The sequence below is a fragment of the Battus philenor genome, unplaced genomic scaffold (assembly GCF_028537555.1).
Source record: "Battus philenor isolate CCGP_79_NKW_IND1 unplaced genomic scaffold, ilBatPhil1.0.hap1 SCAF_9, whole genome shotgun sequence".
Taxonomy (NCBI): Eukaryota; Metazoa; Arthropoda; class Insecta; order Lepidoptera; family Papilionidae; genus Battus; species Battus philenor.
Genome location: NW_027181759.1, coordinates 12,849,340 through 12,868,734, shown reverse-complemented (window position 1 = coordinate 12,868,734; position 19,395 = coordinate 12,849,340). Strand labels below are relative to the sequence as shown.

At 35.1% G+C, this 19,395-nt stretch overlaps 2 protein-coding genes across 2 annotated transcripts; one reads left to right on the top strand and one right to left on the bottom strand.

Annotated features, from left to right (window-relative positions):
* Positions 1-289: 289 nt before the first annotated feature.
* On the bottom strand, positions 290-16,690 carry Dnaaf5 (Dynein axonemal assembly factor 5). The gene is made up of 12 exons (XM_068775678.1): positions 15,977-16,690; positions 15,240-15,423; positions 13,989-14,206; positions 13,104-13,261; positions 11,958-12,161; positions 10,534-10,684; positions 9,323-9,487; positions 8,336-8,527; positions 4,462-4,613; positions 2,571-2,763; positions 1,397-1,588; positions 290-462 (listed from the first exon to the last, which is right to left on the bottom strand). The coding sequence occupies exons 1-12, from the start codon at positions 16,611-16,613 to the stop codon at positions 332-334; spliced, it is 2,577 nt and encodes an 858-aa protein (XP_068631779.1). The 5' UTR covers positions 16,614-16,690; the 3' UTR covers positions 290-331.
* Positions 16,691-16,969: 279 nt separating this feature from the next.
* On the top strand, positions 16,970-19,002 carry Manf (mesencephalic astrocyte-derived neurotrophic factor). Its single transcript, XM_068775826.1, has 2 exons — positions 16,970-17,639; positions 18,806-19,002. Exon 1 carries the CDS (start codon positions 17,102-17,104, stop codon positions 17,621-17,623), a length of 522 nt encoding a protein of 173 aa, XP_068631927.1. The 5' UTR covers positions 16,970-17,101; the 3' UTR covers positions 17,624-17,639; positions 18,806-19,002.
* The last annotated feature ends 393 nt before the right edge of the window (positions 19,003-19,395 follow it).

Sequence of the window (19,395 nt, the reverse complement as noted above, 5' to 3'; positions counted from 1 at the left end):
ACCTAATTAAGTATACTAGCATAGAATAGTTGTTTTAAATAATATCATTTTCTTTATTTATTTTAGTAAAAGTAAGCATTCGTCACAGGTCTAACGGACATATATAAAAGTGGATAAAATTAAATAATTTTTAACATAAACTAACAAAGATAAATAAAATAGACCAATGAAATGCATGCGAATTAAAAGGTATCTGCCGCCATATGACAAAAAAGATGGCAATAGAAAATTTTTCGTATTACGATTGTAAACAAATTATTGTAAATAAAAAACTTTTCAGGCTTTCAACCATTTATTAAACTAAAGTTTTACATAACACAAAAGAAAAAATCTATTTTAACATTTTCTCTATATGACTAGAAAGTTGTTCATAGGCGGCCTTGTTCCTATATAGATGTATGTTTGCCTTCACTTTCTTGAGTAGAAGCTGAGGGTCTATATCGCAGAGTGCAATGAGAGCATCTGAAAAAAAAACGAGATATAATATAGGAAACAGTTTCTTATAAAGTGGGCTTTCAAATCATGGCGTTTCGATTTGTTACAGCATACTTTACGTTTATCACTACGATTTTATTTAATTACTGTTTATTAATTATAGAGGGTGTTATTTATAAATGTAAAAATTATAATGAAGTAAATGTTTGTATGTCTGGTACATCGCTATCCAAAAATTAATGGTTAAAATAAATTATAATAAATGTAATTTAAGTAAAGTAATTCAAAGTTTTAAAAATTCGGATTATAAAATATATTATTGTTTACTATCCGTCCCTGCAGACTTTGTAATGAAGTCGAATGAAGCAACCTGTCACATTTCAATAGATAAAATAAAGGAATGGATTTTAAAGTGATTTTATAGGTTGATTTGATAGATGATTTATAAATTTACGTTGATAGATAATTTTCAATAAAAGAAAGTAACTTTTTTCGGTAATGTTAAATGTCAAATCATGTCTGCAAGCCATTTATAAATTCAACAACGTTTGATCGCTCAAAATTCGAAAAAAGCATTATAAATGGAACAGTTATATGGTTTATTTCACACAAGAATTTTTAATTTAATTTAGATTAGGAAACTTTTCTCTACTCTTAACAGTTGTACTCTTAAAGCGGTAAGTCGTCTTCTAGAGTCTCGCGTCGCGCGAACGATAACTGAATCAATTTTAAAACGCGCCACCCTCGTATCTCCGGCGACTCAAGCCGATCCTCTCCCAACTCTGATATCGATTCAGCTAAAATGCTTTTGGAGAAAATATTCCCACCTTTCTGAAGCATGCAGCTGCTCCTTGAAGAAGCTGTAAAATCCAGAAAATCTAACAGCGTCCAGCACCTATCGAATATTGCCCAGCGGTAAGTAAAACTGTTAACTGTAAAATAAAAATGTGCATGACTGTACCAAGCATCTCCTTCCGGAAGTCGTCATCCGGGTCGTCGAGGTGTATCAACATGGCGCTGTAGACCGCGTCGACATGCGCGCCGAACACGACCGTGTCGTATGGGGTCGGTCTGTTTGCGAACAACGTACGCACTGTACGCACGGCGAACGAACGCACACGATCGCTGCTGTCGTCTAAACGCTTCAACACAACTGTAATGAGAGTTTAATTACTGAAAAATATATTTTTACACTGTAGAAGTATTACCTCACTCTTTCTCACTCACTCCTTTCCCTTTCTTCCTCCCTCAAACTTTTTCCCTATCTCTCTCTTTCACTTTTTTGCTCTCCTCTCTCACAAATTTTCTCTCTCATACTCTCTTTTTAGCTGCATCGAATTGTACCGCGTCATCATTGTCATTATTTCAGCCATAGAAAGCCCACTACTGGTTCTCCTCAATAGATTTCCAAAAGAACCGATTTAAAGGGACCTATATCCAACTTCTTGTAACGTTTTTAAAGAAGTCGCCTGTCCATCTTGTTAGCTCATTTTCTACACTGCTAGTACGTCATCTTTGCTCCAGAACCATTAGGTAATAACTTCTTTTCAGCGCTCTATGTGGTATTATGTATTATTTCACTATTATCATGTTTTAATTTTAACAGAAAAGTTTTTGTCACATATTCCAAACACCAAAATATAGTTAAAACATTTTTTTAAACCCGAATTATCATATTATTTATTGTGTGGATAAATACACACATTTTATTCGACAGTAGAATGTATGAAAAATCAGTTCTCAATTTATATTTCTTTCATTATGGAAGGTTCTTTGAAGACGTTGAAGAGGCTGGATGCAGGTGGCTTCAAACCGTTACTGTTGGAAATATATGTGGGAGACATATGTTTAGCAGTAAAGTCTTATGGCTGGAATGATGATAATAAGTTTTTTTTCCTGAAATCATCCCGATTTATGGCTAGTGAATTCAAATTGGTCACTTCTAAGTTTGTTGTGAGCTCTTCGCAGATCAGGGTGAGTTTGGAACCCTCGCAGCTTTATCTTATAGAGGGGAAGTCAATCTGATTCTAGTTTCTTATAAATTGGGCTCTTCTAGCATGAGAAGAATCTTATGACGTATACTAACTGGTTAAATAACCTTATATGGATAATAAATGAACCTGCTAAACACTCACCGAAGTACAACTTATGCAATATCTCAACGGTGAAGCAGTCACGTTGTTTCGCAAGCGAAGCAAGACAGCAGATGGCACGCATGGTGTGCTGACGAGTCAATGTCGAATTGTCATCAGCTAAACCCACCAACAAAGGTACCATGCGCTCTATGAAAGGTTCCAGCGATTCTTTGGTCGGGAATAAATTCACCTTCTGTAAATCAATCGTATATCATTTAAAAATTACAAAATAAAAAAAATACTAATTTTTGTTTTATTAACTGACCACAATCCGCGAGCTAGTTATAAACACAGAAAACGACTTATTGCGAGATAATGCGCAAGCTAAGCAAGAAATTATGTCTATTTCTTAGACTTCTCTTTAACAAATAAGCTGTCTGCAAGACTATAATAACCTTCGTCCCTTCCAAGAAACACAGCCCTTAAAACGGAATTTAAATAATATCCGCTCCCTGTCTCAAGGCCAGTACATACGCCTCACATCGAGCCACGGCGGCCTCGATGCACCTGTCATGCACTACTCACCTACACATGACACGGCGGCCGCGTCCGTCTAACCCTCGTTCAAGCGAGGGCGGTCCGGAAAGGCCCGTGTCTCTCCCGATCGCTGAGTAGACCTCACTTCGTGCTACATACTCTACACCCCACTCACTACATTATACACCTACACGGATATAGTTCTCCGCGTGTGGACATCTTCGTCGTAAACGAGGTACGATCCCCAGCGTAAAATTTTTAATCCGTGGACCTCTGTTTCCACGGGCTCAATTTCGATGAAGCTGTACAAAGCCTAGACCGGCTAGCAGCACAACTTTTAACACATCAAATAACAATAGCAAGAAACACAACGCCACGGACATCGGATGGATAACGTCAATTCTGTGTTAGGCTACATGGAAACCACTGCTCACCAGACAACTGAGCTCAGACTCAGAGAATCCCGAAATCGACACTTGATAAATTACACAATAGAAATACATTCTTCTATAAATTTTTAAAAAATAAGTCTCAGATGAATGAAACTTGATTCCATAATAAATCATAAATAAAAGCAACCCAAGTCAAACTTGACGCCTGACGTCTTGTTTAGACTAAATGATATATATGCAATTGTCGGAAGGTCCCTCTGTCATAAAATCTCAATTTATAAAGATATGCCCTTTACTAGTTTATGCTACCAACATAAAATTTTGTTCATAATTTATACAGATTATTAATACCAACTTTACCCGATTAACAGATTTTTTGAAAAATAGTATTTGATTAATTAATATGACATATACATAGTTACTCTCAAAGTAAGCATATGTAGTCCCTCCCACAGAATAAACCTATATTATGTCGTTGCGGGCTTGTTCCGTTTCTGTCAAATTCGGCATCTACAGGTAGTATTACTCCCAGTTTTTTTTGAGTTTTTTCTAATGGAATTTTTTTTAAACCACCGTTAATGTTTTCCACAAAATAAGCAGTATTTATTCGAAAACAAAATTCTCACAAGTAAAATCGTAAAAGTTAATTAAAAAATGTTCGACGAGTTTCTAGCAATGGGTATTACTTACTACTTTTGTACTTTTTACAGTAACGTCTAATTACCATTATCTATTTTAAAAAACGTAAACCATATATATTTACTAAGATACTTTCCTGCTTTCAAATATAGTATATTATACAAAATGATGTGAGAAACTATAGCTTATTCTTAATTCATCATAATCATCACCTGCCGCAAGACCTAGGCCTCCTCCAAAGTTCACCACGACGACGGGTTTTGTGCTACCCGCATACAGCGACAAGCTTAACTATATCGTCGATCAACCTGGTGGGCATACCCAGGCCGAGTCTACCGGCTCGTCCACGCCAACTCTAGAACCTTTTTGTTTACCTTAATTACCTTATCGTTATTATCTCCATCGCCGCCCTGGTCAAAATTGGACTCCGTTTGTGGATCATCCTGTAGAGCCGAGCAGAGGCAAGCTACCGCGGCAGTCCGGATCGCTTCAGCTGTTCTACCAGGCGCCCACACTAGGTTTGGTAGTATCACATCTAAACCAACATCAAAGTAATATATTATCTGTTACATATACCATTCACTATTATTTTTTCATCATTTTAGATAAAGTACGCCTACTGCTGGATATAGGGCACCTCTATATATTTACAGCTGTCTGCATTTGTTATCTTCCTAAGTTCGTCTGTCCACATTGTGGGGGGAAATCCGTGGTCTTCTCTCCATAACCTTAGACACATGTGGCATGGTACACCAACTTATCTAAATTCCTAGTCTAGACCTGCACGAAAGGTCCCAATAACCAACATATATAGCCAGGGTTCAGGTCAGAAGAATGAGAAGGATAATGTCAGTACTGCTGCATTAGTCCAGAACCTTCTCCCAGCGGTCATCCGTTCTGCAGGCCGTGTGGCGTACCCATTTCCACTTCAACTTGCCCATTAGCTGGGCTATATCAGTTGCTTTCGTTCATCTATGGATCTGCCCCTTAACTGTTTCTATTTCGTAGAGAATTATCATTATATCATCACAACTTTTTTAAGAAGGTAAACTCATAATTTTTTTTTCTGTAGCCTTTTGGTTGCGGTCACTTGTTTGAATATTTGTAACTAAATACTAAAATCAAGTTTAAAAATTGGCTCTTATTTTCATGATTCTTATATATTATTATCTGTTGGCCTTTTTTGATATTACAAATTAATTAATTAAATCATAAATAGTTTTGTTAAATATTCGACATATACCGATCAATATAAACAAAAAACTATTCACCTTTTAAATACATTTTTATATTTACTACTTTTTAATAGATTGGAATCAAATTACTCTTACAAGCGTCTTTTTGTACAGAGTATTTGGTTAGAGGTCTAAAAGCTATAAAGGAGTCCAAAAATCAACAGTCTTAGAAATAACGCTATGATAATAAAGTTAGAAAAGTGTTTTGAAAATTAGGATTAAGGTAAAACCACCAGTAATTGACACTGTACTAGTAGTTGACACTTTGAGGAAGAAAATAAAATATTAAGAAAAATACAGGTTGCCATAAATCGAGATGGTGTCTAAGGTATAGTATAGATATCTTGCAGCACCAAAACAAACTAACGTGGTGTCTTATACAACACCACGGGTTACCCCGTTTGCATGACGGCAACCGCACGTCTCGCACCATTTTTATTGTTATTTTCTTGTGAAGTTTGTTAAGAGCAAGCGAAAAGAATTTTGATGTTGGAAAGGTAATATTATTTTACATTGTCAAATAAACATTAATTTCTTTAATTATATTAGAGTTTGAAGCGTGAATGCATATTATTTAAAATCACATTCAATAAAAACTATATAAATGGCGCCATGTCAATTACTGAAACTCGAAATCACATAAATTTGAGTAGTAGACATGTGAGTGTCAACTTATGGATTGTAGTATAATTTGCTAATAGTGTTTTATTTATTGTAATTATGCTACTTATACGTTAAATTACTCTATTTTATCTTCTAAAATAATTTTGAACTATTTTGTTCAGTAGTTGACAGGTGTCAACTATTGGAGCTGTAAGTGTCAACTATTGAATATTTTTTTTCGTTATTTAGATGCCACCGACAAAAGGAAATTTCTAAAATTTCTACACAAGATAGCCTTAATAGATAAAACAGATTCTGGTTGGATGACTTGTGAGGCATTTTTTGAAATTATTGCTGACATTTTCCATCCTTGGCTAGAGAAAGAAAAGATTCCTTTGCCGGTCATTCTTTTTGTAGATGGGCATCAGTCTCACCTAAGTTTACAAGTGAGTCAGTTTTGTGAAAAAAATGGGATTATCCTCATTGCTCTGCACCCCAATGCAACACATCTATTACAACCAATGGATGTTGCGGTTTTCAGAACGCTGAAAGAGCATTGGAAACAAAAGGTTCACGAATGGAGATTATCTAATTAAGAATCTCCAATCTTAAAGAAAAAAGATTTTCTAAAATTACTAAAAGAAGTTATCAACACTATACAGAACGCAACAATCTTCGAAAATGGTTTTAGGAAATGTGGGCTATTTCCATGGAACCCAGAAATTGTCTCTGTCCCTACTAAACTACTAAACAATGAAGGTGATCAACTTACGAATGTTGAGGAACGTAAAAGATTTTTAAAAGTAGGGCTTCGGTTTCTCAATCTAAGTATTCCACAAAGCAAGCTCATTACATTTCGCAATGGAGATAAAAATGAGTTGGATGAAAAAAAAATATGTCACTGTTTGAACTATGGCAAAATACAAAATTAGAAATAGAAAGTGGTTTGATAAATACCTCTGTTATCAACGAGCCTACCAAAGAAAGCAGGGAAGATATTAATCTATTATTATCTACATAAGCAAGCGGTATTACTACGCTCGCTTCTGGTGGCATCAATGAGTGCAATAACTAAATTAACGAAGATAACAACCTAGCATCTGAAAACAACATTTCTACGGTTTTTGAAGAATCTTCTGAAAATGGTATGAACCTTTGCTAAGCTGGACCTTCTTCAGTGTCAGTGGAAATCCCCAGCCCTTTCAAAAGACATTTCTATTACAATAAAAATCAAGAAGAAATAAAAAAATACGACCTATAAAAGAAAGAATGCCTGCCATAGTTTCGGGACATCTGTGTCAAGAATACTTTAGAAAGAAATTAGCAGAAAAGGAAGAATCAGAAAAAAAATGTAACATGCTGCTGAAAGACAAAAGAAAAGAGAAGATAATGAAACACCAAAAAAGCGAAGATTCAGAAGTGTAAGAAAAAGACTGAAAAGAGGGTGTTAAATTTTGATGATAGTTCTGACACATACTGATGGCATTACTCTTGACAGTGAAAATGAGTCTCAAAATGAGAGCGATGGAGAAAACATATCTGAAAACAATCTTAAAAATCCAGTACAGAGAGAGGTAGGAGAGTATGTAGTATTTTATTACGAAGAAGAGTCATTTCCAGGGGTTATTACTCATGTTACCAAAACAGCTGCTTCTATTTCGGCAATGCAGAAATGTGGAAGACTTTGGAAATGGCCTCAAAAAGTGGATCTCTTGGACTATAATTGGAAAGACGTGTTGTATCATATCAACGAGCCATTAAACATGAGTCAGACAAGACATGTGTACTATTATTATACTAACTAAATTTTTAATGAAACTAGCTGATATCTTTTTTGTATACATTTTATACCTTCATATTAATTTAAGCATACCTATGTCAACTACTGAAAAAAAAAGTGTCAACTACTGAATATTTTAGTTTCCACTAGGTGTCAACTACTCAACATAGTACTTTTATGTTATTAAAAAATAACATAAAAATACAAATTAGTTTTATTGCTACAATCTTGTCACATTTTGAAAGGGGAATAATTAGCGCAACCAGTAATGACAAGCAGTTCCGTCTAAGATGATTTCATACCAAACCATCTCAATAAACATCTCGATAAATCGTTAAGGTGTCATCTACGGGGTACTTTACCTTACTACATATTAAAATTAATTATTGTTTATTATCTATCCCTGCAGACTGTATACTGACTGCACTTGTTGTCATGTCGCATTCCCATATGAAAGATAAATTACCGTAACATATTTTATTTCAAAGTGATCGCTGTATACAGATCGATTTCATATAGGAGTAAAAATCGTAAAGCTTTTTGCTGGCAAATAAGTTATTTACCGCTGTCAAGTCTTATTAATTTAAAATAATTTAAATTTACTTGTCTAATATGGATCTATAAATATTAAATTTTTACCCTCAATCACGACTTTCAGGAATGCCTCCAATTTATCCATTTCGCATTTGCTGAAATTGCTCTGTCGGCGCAGTAGAACCGTAGATAAAGCTGTAAATACTTTCAATTTAACTTCAGGATCCACTTTCGGTGTTGCCAGACACTCACGCAGCAAAGGCGCTATTAGGTGCAACTGGCTGCCCATTGCGTATCCTGAAAATAAACATAGGAATCATTGGTCGTCCACGTTGTAGAATAATACTATAATAATAAATTATAATTTGATTACAAAATAAAATATTCAGTACTCTGCCGTACTTGACGGGCTACCACTGCTCAATGTATAAATAAAGTACATTATACACTGTTCAATAAAGTATACTATGTATATATATATATATATATATATACTTTATTGAGCAGTGCTAGCCCTGCGATAGAGCACTGAAAGTTACGATCGTAGGTCGCTGGGCCGATATCGGGAATTCAATCTTATAACTATATATAGATCACATTTTGTACATTAATCATATAGGATTGCAAAAACAAATTTTCAAAAGATGGGCAGCAGCGTTCTCTGCGTACCAAAATACCACACCGCGATCGCTAGCCCGCCTGCCAAGCGTGGACAGAATTACAAATACCAAAACACAAATTAACAATGATGTTTAACCACAGATGTATGAAACTAAATCTTTTCAGCCTATAGACGTCCACAGCAAGCCACATTCTTCTCCAAAAAATCGCAACGAAAACCGGACTCGCGCTACCCACAATACTAACATTGCATCGACCGGCTCAAATGAAACAAAAATTAAATTTTAATTTACAAACTATAACTAAATTTAATCTCTTTATATCTAACAGGTGACAGCTCGTCATAAGGCTCAAAGTCACCCAGAAAACAAGGGAATGAGCTATGGTCGGAGTTCCGCTGCGAGATCGTATGAAAGAAATAAGAAAAAGAAGAAGAAGCTAGTTATAGAAGGAATAGATGGAGGGACTTACCGGAGTGTAAAAGGATACTCTCAAGCAAACATCTATCGGGTGTGAGCAATGTCCAGGTGAGGGCATCGCTGGTGATGTCCACGAGGATCCTTCGAATGTGACGCTCGTAAAGAGCCGTCAAAGAGCGCCCGCAGTTTTCTATATAACGCAGTTTATCCAGGTTCGCTGCGTGAGATATATTACCATGAAATTTCCATTTTAATGAAGGTCTTCCTGTCCAATCTTAATCTCATTTACTCTCTCCACTCATCACCTCTCTTTCTCGTGAAGAAATCCTGCATAGGATACCCCTCCGCTGCGGGGGCAATGAAAAATGTTATCCCGGACTTTTACCGGCTATAATTTCACGATCTTCTTAAACGCCGAGGACCCCAGATGTTCTTTCTTTCTCTCTCTCTCTCTCTTTCTCTCTCTCTCCCTCCCTCTCTCTCTCTCTCTCTAACCAATAACCGCCATGGGTTAACCCAATGATATAAACATATGCTACACATCGTAAAAATAATACTTGTTAAATAATTACATATAAACCTCATGTTGGTTATTAATCCGAATTGAGATGTTATATTGTATTCACCCAGAGATTTAATAACGAAAAATGTACAACTTCATCATCGTTAAAGCCATAGGACGCTCAAATCACAACCACAATCATCTTGTGGCGTGTTCTCCTTATGGCCACAGCGGTCATTTGTTCTGCGTGCTATATGGCCTTCTCGTTGCCACTTAAATTTACAAAGACAACTCATTTGTCTATTGAATCCTAAACGTTTTAGCAAAACATCTAAATTTTATTGCGTATTGCTTCCTTTAAGCAAATTACTCGTCTGAAGTGACTGTGGGCGGGGTAGTACGTCACTCGTACAACCAATGGCCTAAAGATTCTCGAGCGGCAACCACAAGCCGGTAGACGCGACGTGGATAGGCTTCAAGGTGGATCGACGATATATAGCAACGCAGGAGCTTGTCTTGCAGTGGGCGTCCATCGATTTAAAAGAAGAAGGCACAGATTAGCAAAACATTATATTTAAAAATATATTTTGAACCGAAACGATACAGAGCGATGAACTTTTTACCGAACAAAATTAGCGCTCTCAAGTAATAATAAAAGACATAGCAATTTAGTTCCATCAAGAAATATAGAATGTATCATAAATAAATATATACTGGCCACTAAAATCAAAATTTCAATTTGAATTAAAAAAAAAACTTACACAAAGCCATGAACTGTATCTTGTCATCAAATGGCATGGCGTAAACTGTGAAGTTTATTATGAATAAATCTTCAGCTACTGGTATACATTCTTCTCCGCACAGGTCCATTAGGGCTTCGGTAGTGTGTAGAAGATTTTCTTGATATTTTATCTGTGGGCGTAGAAAATATAGTCTGGTATAGCTCGCACCAAATTTCAAAAACACTGGACGCCTAGACTATTTTAAAGTTATTAGCGGATGTAGACTTGCGATGGGTCTTAATTTTTGCTGCGGACTGTACCTTTGTGTTTGATTGTAAGTACAGTTCCCTCAAACATTTTGCTTATTGCTATTGCGTTTACATTCAATACTAGATGCCGAGACAAAACATCGTCTTACGTAGAAATTAAAATGTTATAAATAGCACAAAACTTTATGCAACTGCTGTACAGTAACGAATCATCATCATCATCATCATATCAGCGATAGATTACCGCTGGTGCCTTATTCTGGAGTACTGACCACAAACCAGCAAGCGCAGGGTAGAATGTCCACCCATGAGGTTGTGGGATTCTTCCTAGGGCCGGTAGATCTTGGAAGTAATAACAAAACGAAGTCAAAAGTAGAAGTGTATATATTCATCAAGCTTAGCCGATATATAAACCGATCCGACCAATCCGACCGATTCAACCAATAAAAATCGTCAGCCAATCAAAAGTCGAGAAGCATTCCAGAGCGCTCTGATGCGTCTGATGTATATAAAGAATTATATTTCTGTGAATTCCCCTTTTCGACGCGCCGCTGACGATGACGTAACGGAGCTCCTACAGGGTGAACAGACGTCCTTACTAAGTTCCTTGGAAGGCGTTGAATGCAGATTGTTTCCTACTAGTCCTTTTGGAAATATATGGGAGTAGTTGTATGGCTGAAGTAATGGTATGATAATGTAAAATCGTCTTAGGTACTAATCGGTTAAACAATTACACTTGGTATAGGACATGGTTCAAAAAACGGCTAATTCAGCTGAAATATGATGACATCTATATGTCGGAACTCTGTAGTTTCGGACGGCGTCGACAGATGGCGCTAGTTGTGCGTATACAAATAGCACCGCGCGGTAGAATCGACATGCCTGTGGTCCATGCTGCCGTCCTAACCCGCAAGCACACTCCAGTAACACACCTCAAGCTCTACAGCGAAGAGCCTTAACAACGTGCGAGCGTCCCGGTGCAACTAGTAGGCGCCTCCCCAGCTTTTAGTTTCTAGTTTAAATCTAGTTCACAGACCCTTCAGCTTCTTGAACTCAGTACCGATGAAACTGTAAAAGCCTTAGGGCTAACAGCATTAACATCTTCAGAAACAATACAGAATCGACATTAATAAAGAAGAATCCACAACGACGCGACATATACATAAAAAATAACCAAAATTTTCAACAACCAACCTTTCTCACTCGGCACCTGTCAGGATCGGCCAACTCTTTACACAGCTCCGTCATAACCCTTCCCTTCACAAGGTTAGCTTGGGATCCCTTAAGGATGTTCGCTATAACCATCAGAGCTGGCCAAGAATCCACATCGGTTTCGAGAAGCGGCCACCAGGTCTCGGGGATGATGAAATAACCAAATAGCTCTGCAGCGCGTTTTATCTAATTTAAAATAATAAGTCAAATCAACAGAAATATTGGCTATTTTTGGAGATTTGTACATTTTTACTATAAAAACATGTTTATTTATAATATTTTTTTAATTACAAAACTACTATATAAACTATAATGCTAAGAAAAAATAAAATGCGTATCATTTTTTTATAGATAATCGATTTTTATCGTCTCCTTTACACTTTTTGGTCATCGAATTATTTACATATGCCAAAAATTCTAATCAAAAATTTAGGAGTAACATTCTGAGGCAATGTGCAGCTTAAATAAATGATTTTTTTTTTATAATTTATATGCAAAGCATTTAACTCTATCTCGCCTGATGTTAAGCGATGACGAAACCTACGACGGTACATGCTTGCCTAAAGGAATTATATTTTTGACAAATTTTTATACTTTTGACTTAAAAGACTCCTAAGTTTTAGTTGGCCGGAAACAACGGAGCCGGTAGGTTGTTCCACTCCTTGGCTGTTTGCACTATAAAAGTAGTATCGAATCGCGTAGTGTGTTCACCGCTATTCTATTTTAGCTAGAATATAACCCAAATATCAAATTAAAACAGTAACAATATTATTAGACACAAAGGGTACTTTTGAAAGCACTTGGGAAACTCAGCGCCTCCAAAGGAAAATTTCTGGGGTCCCAGGTCTCGAGGTAAATCCAGTCTGGCCAAGCTGATCTAAATTGGCGTCATGTTCAATACAAACAAGACTGATCAAACTGAATTAAAAAAATTGAACCTACAAATTCCGAGAGGTAGTGTGCCCCCAAAAAATAAATTGCAAAAGACTTTCATACAAATATACAATAAACATCATAGAATATTACCATATTTCAACTAACGCCCCACCGTTTTACAGATACGGTGATTTAATGGCATATACAAGTAAAGATAATAAAGATTTCAATCAAATATTTAAAATAAATCACCTCAAGGATGACTCGAGCGTCGTCATCCCCGGCGCCTCTTTGCAAAATCTTTACAATAGCATTGGCATGTTGCGTGGAGCCCTCTTCGGCACACAGCAGCAACCAGCACAGCAGTTGAGCGACTCGAAGGCGAGCATCGGCTTGCCATCCATCCATTTCTGTGATCACCATTGACAATGTAAATTCTTCTTATGTCTATGCCCATGCTAAATTTGTCTTTTGATAATAAATACTGAATAAACACACACACACTATTCCTTTCAGAACAACTAAGGTATGTTCACCTAATTCCACCTTTTTTATATCATCATCATATCTGCCGCTAGGCGTCCTCTGAAAAGTGTGAACACCCCAAAGGACAGCGACTTCCTTTGACAAAAACTATGTCATCGGTTGACCTAATGGGACGCATGGGTACCGCGTCTACCAGCTCGTGGTCGTCATTAGAAAACCTCACGGCCCCATCCCCCATTAATTCTCGGGCGATGCGTCCTATTCGCTGCCACTTCACACGCGCAATACTTCGAGCTACATCAGTAACCTTCGGATCTCTCCATCTCTGGATCTCTTCATTCAATTTCACACCAAAACTCAGAGCATGGCTCTTTACATTTTTCTCTGGGTGAGCTTGAGCCTTCTTATAAGGCCCATCGTAAGACGACGTCTTAGATCCGTAAATTATCACCGGCAACACACACTGATCACCTTCGTCTTCAGCCATTGAGGTATTTTGAACGAGAACATATTTCGAAGCTTCAACTTTTTTAAAATAAGCATATGTATTTATTACTAGAGTAGTATTTTGTCCACTTTAATTAGATAATTATAATTGTATTGTATTCAATAATTACATATATTATTCCTATAATTTTTATTAGTATTTACCTTTGCCAATGGCCGGTACAATCTTTCCAATGTTACTTTGTACCAGACACCTGCAGCCGAAGTTTGGGCGCTTTACATCTGGATAATGTGATGGAACATCTTTAAGGAAATCCAATTTCTTTTTTAAGTCATCCTCATTTTCCTCCATGTACTGAAGTCCAACATCCGACCAAAGCTTCGTGGCGGTCTCTCTCACATCAGCCATGACGTCACTTAAGCTATAAACATTAAAAGAGTTCATTTTTTGTATAGAAATAAGTACACTTAGTCGAAAATAAAAATAAAAAAACCAACCACATGGCTTAAAAAAAGATGAAAGAGGCTTTTACTCAAGGGGGCAAATAAAATATAAGGAATAGAATAAAAATTGTTTTCATGGATTAATAAAATGATAATGTTTAAGTATATGCTATATGTAGAAACAAATAAAGACAAATAGAGTGTCAGCATTCTTGGCTACCCTGAACTAAAAGGCAATCTCTCTTAAACTTAGTCACTGGAAAGCATCTGTCCTTAAGAATTTAGTGACTTTCTAATCATCATTGTCAAGTGAAACACCAAAGATGATGCCTGTATCCAGCAACTTTCCTTGCCCTGACTCTGTACTGACTCTTCATCACCACTTGAAACCCAGCCGAGCGACATGCCCTGTGTACTACTACATTAGATGAGTAATTCAATGTCCTAATACAGTGAAATATCTTAATAACACCGCTAAGGTTGGCCTAAACACATTGAGTATAGCTTAAAACAGAACAGCGAAATGTTTTACAACAACATTTCAATTCAAAAATATTAACTGTATTATTATTTTGTTTATAATTGGTTATCTATACCGAAATATATTACACTTAGAAATTGCCTACCTACATCATAATCATACAGAAACAATTTTCTATACAATTATTAATAACTAGATTTTTAATTTATTAATTTTTAATATGAAATTCATGGTAATTACATACAATTTCTTAGTGTGCTTCTTCAGTTTGTAATTGAGTTCAACCTCAAGACATTGATACACCTAAGGTATGCAGAGATCATGATGTGGTTTAAAGTAAAGCTAGATGATAATAAAAATGCTAATGGACACACATTTAGCTACAAGCTCCTAGACAAACATTTGATCAACGGTTCAATGACAATTTACTGCTTTCAAATCTATAATCAATTATATTTAACAATGGTGCAGATAAATTATTATCAGTATAGATGTATTAGAAAAATCCTAGAGTTAAAAAGAAACTGTACCTGGTAAGTAGCAGTGGTATCATGCGGTGCCAGAATGAATATCTGTCCCTGTAGTTTAACATCCAGTTACCAACTTCACAAGTAACCTGCATACGGACTTGTGTGTTCTCATCAAAGAGTTTTTCTGCCATCGGCGTTATTGACAGCTCAAAGCACTTGGCATTGCCCACAATCACTACTGCACCTAGATATTTTCAGGTAAATGTAAGTTATGTATAATGCTGCAATTATTACATTGTCTAATCTATTGAAGAAGACCATCAGTACACTGGTAGAGTTCCTCTATGCATCAGGTAAATAAAAATGAAAGTTATTGAAATGTTAAAACCAACATTTATTGATTACATCATTTTTAACAATTTGTGTTAGGTGGTACACTCGGGGAGATAATGCTTTCAAGGATTATAATGAGATATTAACAAAATAATAGTTTGAACCATGTGGCATTACCAATCACAATACATGTAGTGGTTTATCTCTTAATCATGTAGCCGTCAGTATTTTTTGTCTACATTTTCATAATCATTACATGATCAATCTATGGTTGTGGGATTAAAAAATGTTTCAATGAATACTCGCACATGAAATCACAACTACAGATTTAATGTGTACATTTACCAAAATATAAGTTCCGTTTTCACATTCTTTGAAAGTAAATATAAACAAAAGTTAAGACAACTGAAAATAAACAATGTTTAGGTAATATATATAGAGCCAAGCTTACTAAATAAACTTACCAATAGCTTTTATAGCTGCAACTCTTACTCTGAAATGCTGGTGTGCAAAGTTTGTTAGCAAAGGTTTAATAAAACTTTCCGATTGGAGATGAAAATCTCTTTGAAGAATTTTAGAAAGCAATATAATGCAGTCACAAGCCTCCAATTTAACCTTAGGAAAAGGGTCTGTTGAAGTTTTAGTCAAAATATTCGTAAAATCGTTGAAAAAAGACGATAACAGGTGAGTGTTTTTGTATTTTTCTAATATTTTATGTACCAACTGTATAAGTAACAAACGAATTTCTTCGGAATCTTCTATCATCTCTGCACAGCCAATACGACGGACTATCACGGGAAGTATATAGGTTAAATAATAATCATTGGGTGGCAAACTTTCAATGAAATTTGCAATAATTAATGCACTTATTTCGCGACATCCTTCCGAAGAATCTGAAAATCCTTTCAAAACATAAGCATATATTTCTGGAAATATAATAGTTAAATCGCAATCAGTATTAGCTGGATTTTCAAATATTTCTGTGTTTATCTTCATGAAGGCATTTTTGCGTGCAATCTTTGATTCACTTTGCAAAGTTGTAATATATTGCTCCAATGCCCCTCGAGGGTTATTTTCAAGTTCAGTTCTTGCAGTGGACATGTTACACCACTTTATATGTTATATCGAACACGACTTTTATTAATAAAACAAATGCATGAGCAGAAAATGACCCGAAATCCGGATATTGATAAACAAATATGTATCCATGACAACAACGTCATTATCTTTTTTTAACCTTTAACTCGGCAAAAAAAATGTAGATGTATTTGTTATAATTTATATTAATTACCGATTTTAGTTATTTTTTTATTTTCCTTATATGTTCCAAACTTTGATTTTTAATTTTTACGTAACAAAAAATACACAAAAATTTTATTCACAACAACGTAAAATGAAACGATTCCTCTTACTTTTTGATAAAACGTGCACCAATCGCAGCCGGCCAAGTAAAGCTGTCAACGTCTTCATTTCCATGAATGGACGAGACTCTTCTATTTCAACATTTTCATTTTAGTTTCATTATTTCTACGTCGCCTAGTCAGTTGTGACTAAAATTACCTTTATCTTTTTTCATTGAAATATTAACCATGTATAAATTAAAAATTATTTATTTACTATTCTTGGCAGCGATCTTACAATTAAGCATCGCTTTAAAGGAAGGTGAATGCGAAGTATGTATTAAAACAGTTGAAAAATTCGCGGCCACGTTAACTGATAATGTGAAGAAAGATCCTAAGTTAATTGAAGCAGAATTCAAGAAGTATTGTAAAGGCACGAAGAACAAAGAGAACAGATTTTGTTATTACTTAGGAGGATTAGAAGAATCTGCCACTGGTATTTTAGGCGAGCTGTCTAAGCCCCTTAGCTGGTCCATGCCGGCAGACAAGATTTGCGAGAAATTGAGAAAAAAAGACGCTCAAATATGCGACCTGCGCTTTGATAAACAAATTGACCTGAACAATGTGGATTTGAAGAAATTAAAGGTGCGAGACCTAAAAAAAATCCTTAACGATTGGGACGAAGTTTGCGATGGCTGCATAGAAAAAACGGACTTTATCAAGAGAATAGAAGAATTAAAACCCAAGTATATGGGTAGATCTGACTTGTAAAGTAGTAGTAAAATAGGTAAGACAGATTTAATTCCTTTCGTAAATAAGTTTGTGGGTGGACACTTATGCAATAAGTATAGTATAAGTAGTTTTGACTTTAAGATTCACTAAATATAGTTTTCATAGTTACTGTGCATATAGTAACAATAATTAACTAAATATGATACAGATTTTTTGTGCTAAGTTATCATAAATTAAGTCAATTAAACAGAACAGTTAAAAGTATAAGTTTAAAGTGGACTATTAAATGTTAGTAGTTTCATCAAAAGCAATCAAAAGGTAATAGCTATTTATTCAATTACTTTATATAATATTAAATAGAAATATATCAAAACTCACTAAACATTACTTACTTTTTATCAATATACTTTAAACAAAAGTTATTGGCTCATGAATTGAACTTCTGCATTCTAAAATCATAAACTCTTATGTGTGCATATCTTGCATATCTTGGTCGCCTTGGATAGGGGGCAGGAAAACAATAGATAAATATCAAACTGTCTGATCTCAAATATCTTGTGTGACTTGCCTTCTGTGTCTCAACACACACACACCTTACATGGTAACTAGGATTTTAGTGTATGTGACAATATAAATTGGCTCCTATTCTAGAGAGAACACCATAGACCAGCAAGAACAGTATACAATGTTCACACAAGGTGGACAGATGCACAATCCAATGGGTCTTATTGAAAATTTTTGGCAGCCTTATGCCCAATACAGGACATCTTTTAACTGATATGAAGATAGTTAATTTCTGACATCATAGTTCTCAGTAAATAACAAATTGTAGAAATAATATATAATAACATAACGTGGTAGCTGAAAGGTCTCTGAGTGGTAACCAAGAACCAGATATATATCTGGTATGAGTAGGCCATGCACTAAATCAACCAGAGGTATAATTAAGGTGCAGGAAGTTGCTGGATGCACACAGCACTTTACTTGTTGTATTTTGATCTTTGGGGGAAGCATATGCTTTGCAGTATATATCTAATTGCTGATATGATAATAATGAATATGCTCTTTTTTCAATCATATTTATGCAATTATGACAGTGAGCTGATTATTTGTTACTTTTTGTTCCTAATGCAGTGAGCACAGTCTTGACTTAATTTAGAACTTATAAAAATAAAAAAACACTCATCCATGTTTTCACTAAAATGTGTTTTTCTGTTTCAGTTTAAATTATTCTCAAGACAAAATGTGATAGGATTTCTATTATCATGCAAGCTGAATCCTGTCGACATCTAGGAGATCAATCAGATAATGCATTTGAAGTGGTTTGCATGAATTCTTGTGAATGTTGTATGAATGCAATAGACTAAATTATTATTGTATTTAAGTAAAATATTTTTACTAAAAAAACTTGTTTTATCTTTCTATCCTTTTTGCAGTATTTTAGATCATAATTTATAATTGGATTTTCAGACAATTATTTATATAAACTTGAAATGTTAGCTTATTACTTACATGATAGATGACTTGCTTGGGCAAGTAATAGCAAATTATTTTTGCTTAGACTACTAACTAGCAGTCTACTGACTAAACTTGACATAGTTTTATTTATTAACTTTTTTATTAGTGATTTATTGAGGCCACCTCCATTATTTTGAAAGTAATATAACTAGATAAATAAGAATTTTGGTATCTAATATGTGCAAGTTAATTATTTCAATGTAAATAATCAACCATGAGTGTCTTAATATTAATAAAATAATTATTCATGTCTTGAATTAATTTTACTTTATTTTTATTACTCATAATCATTT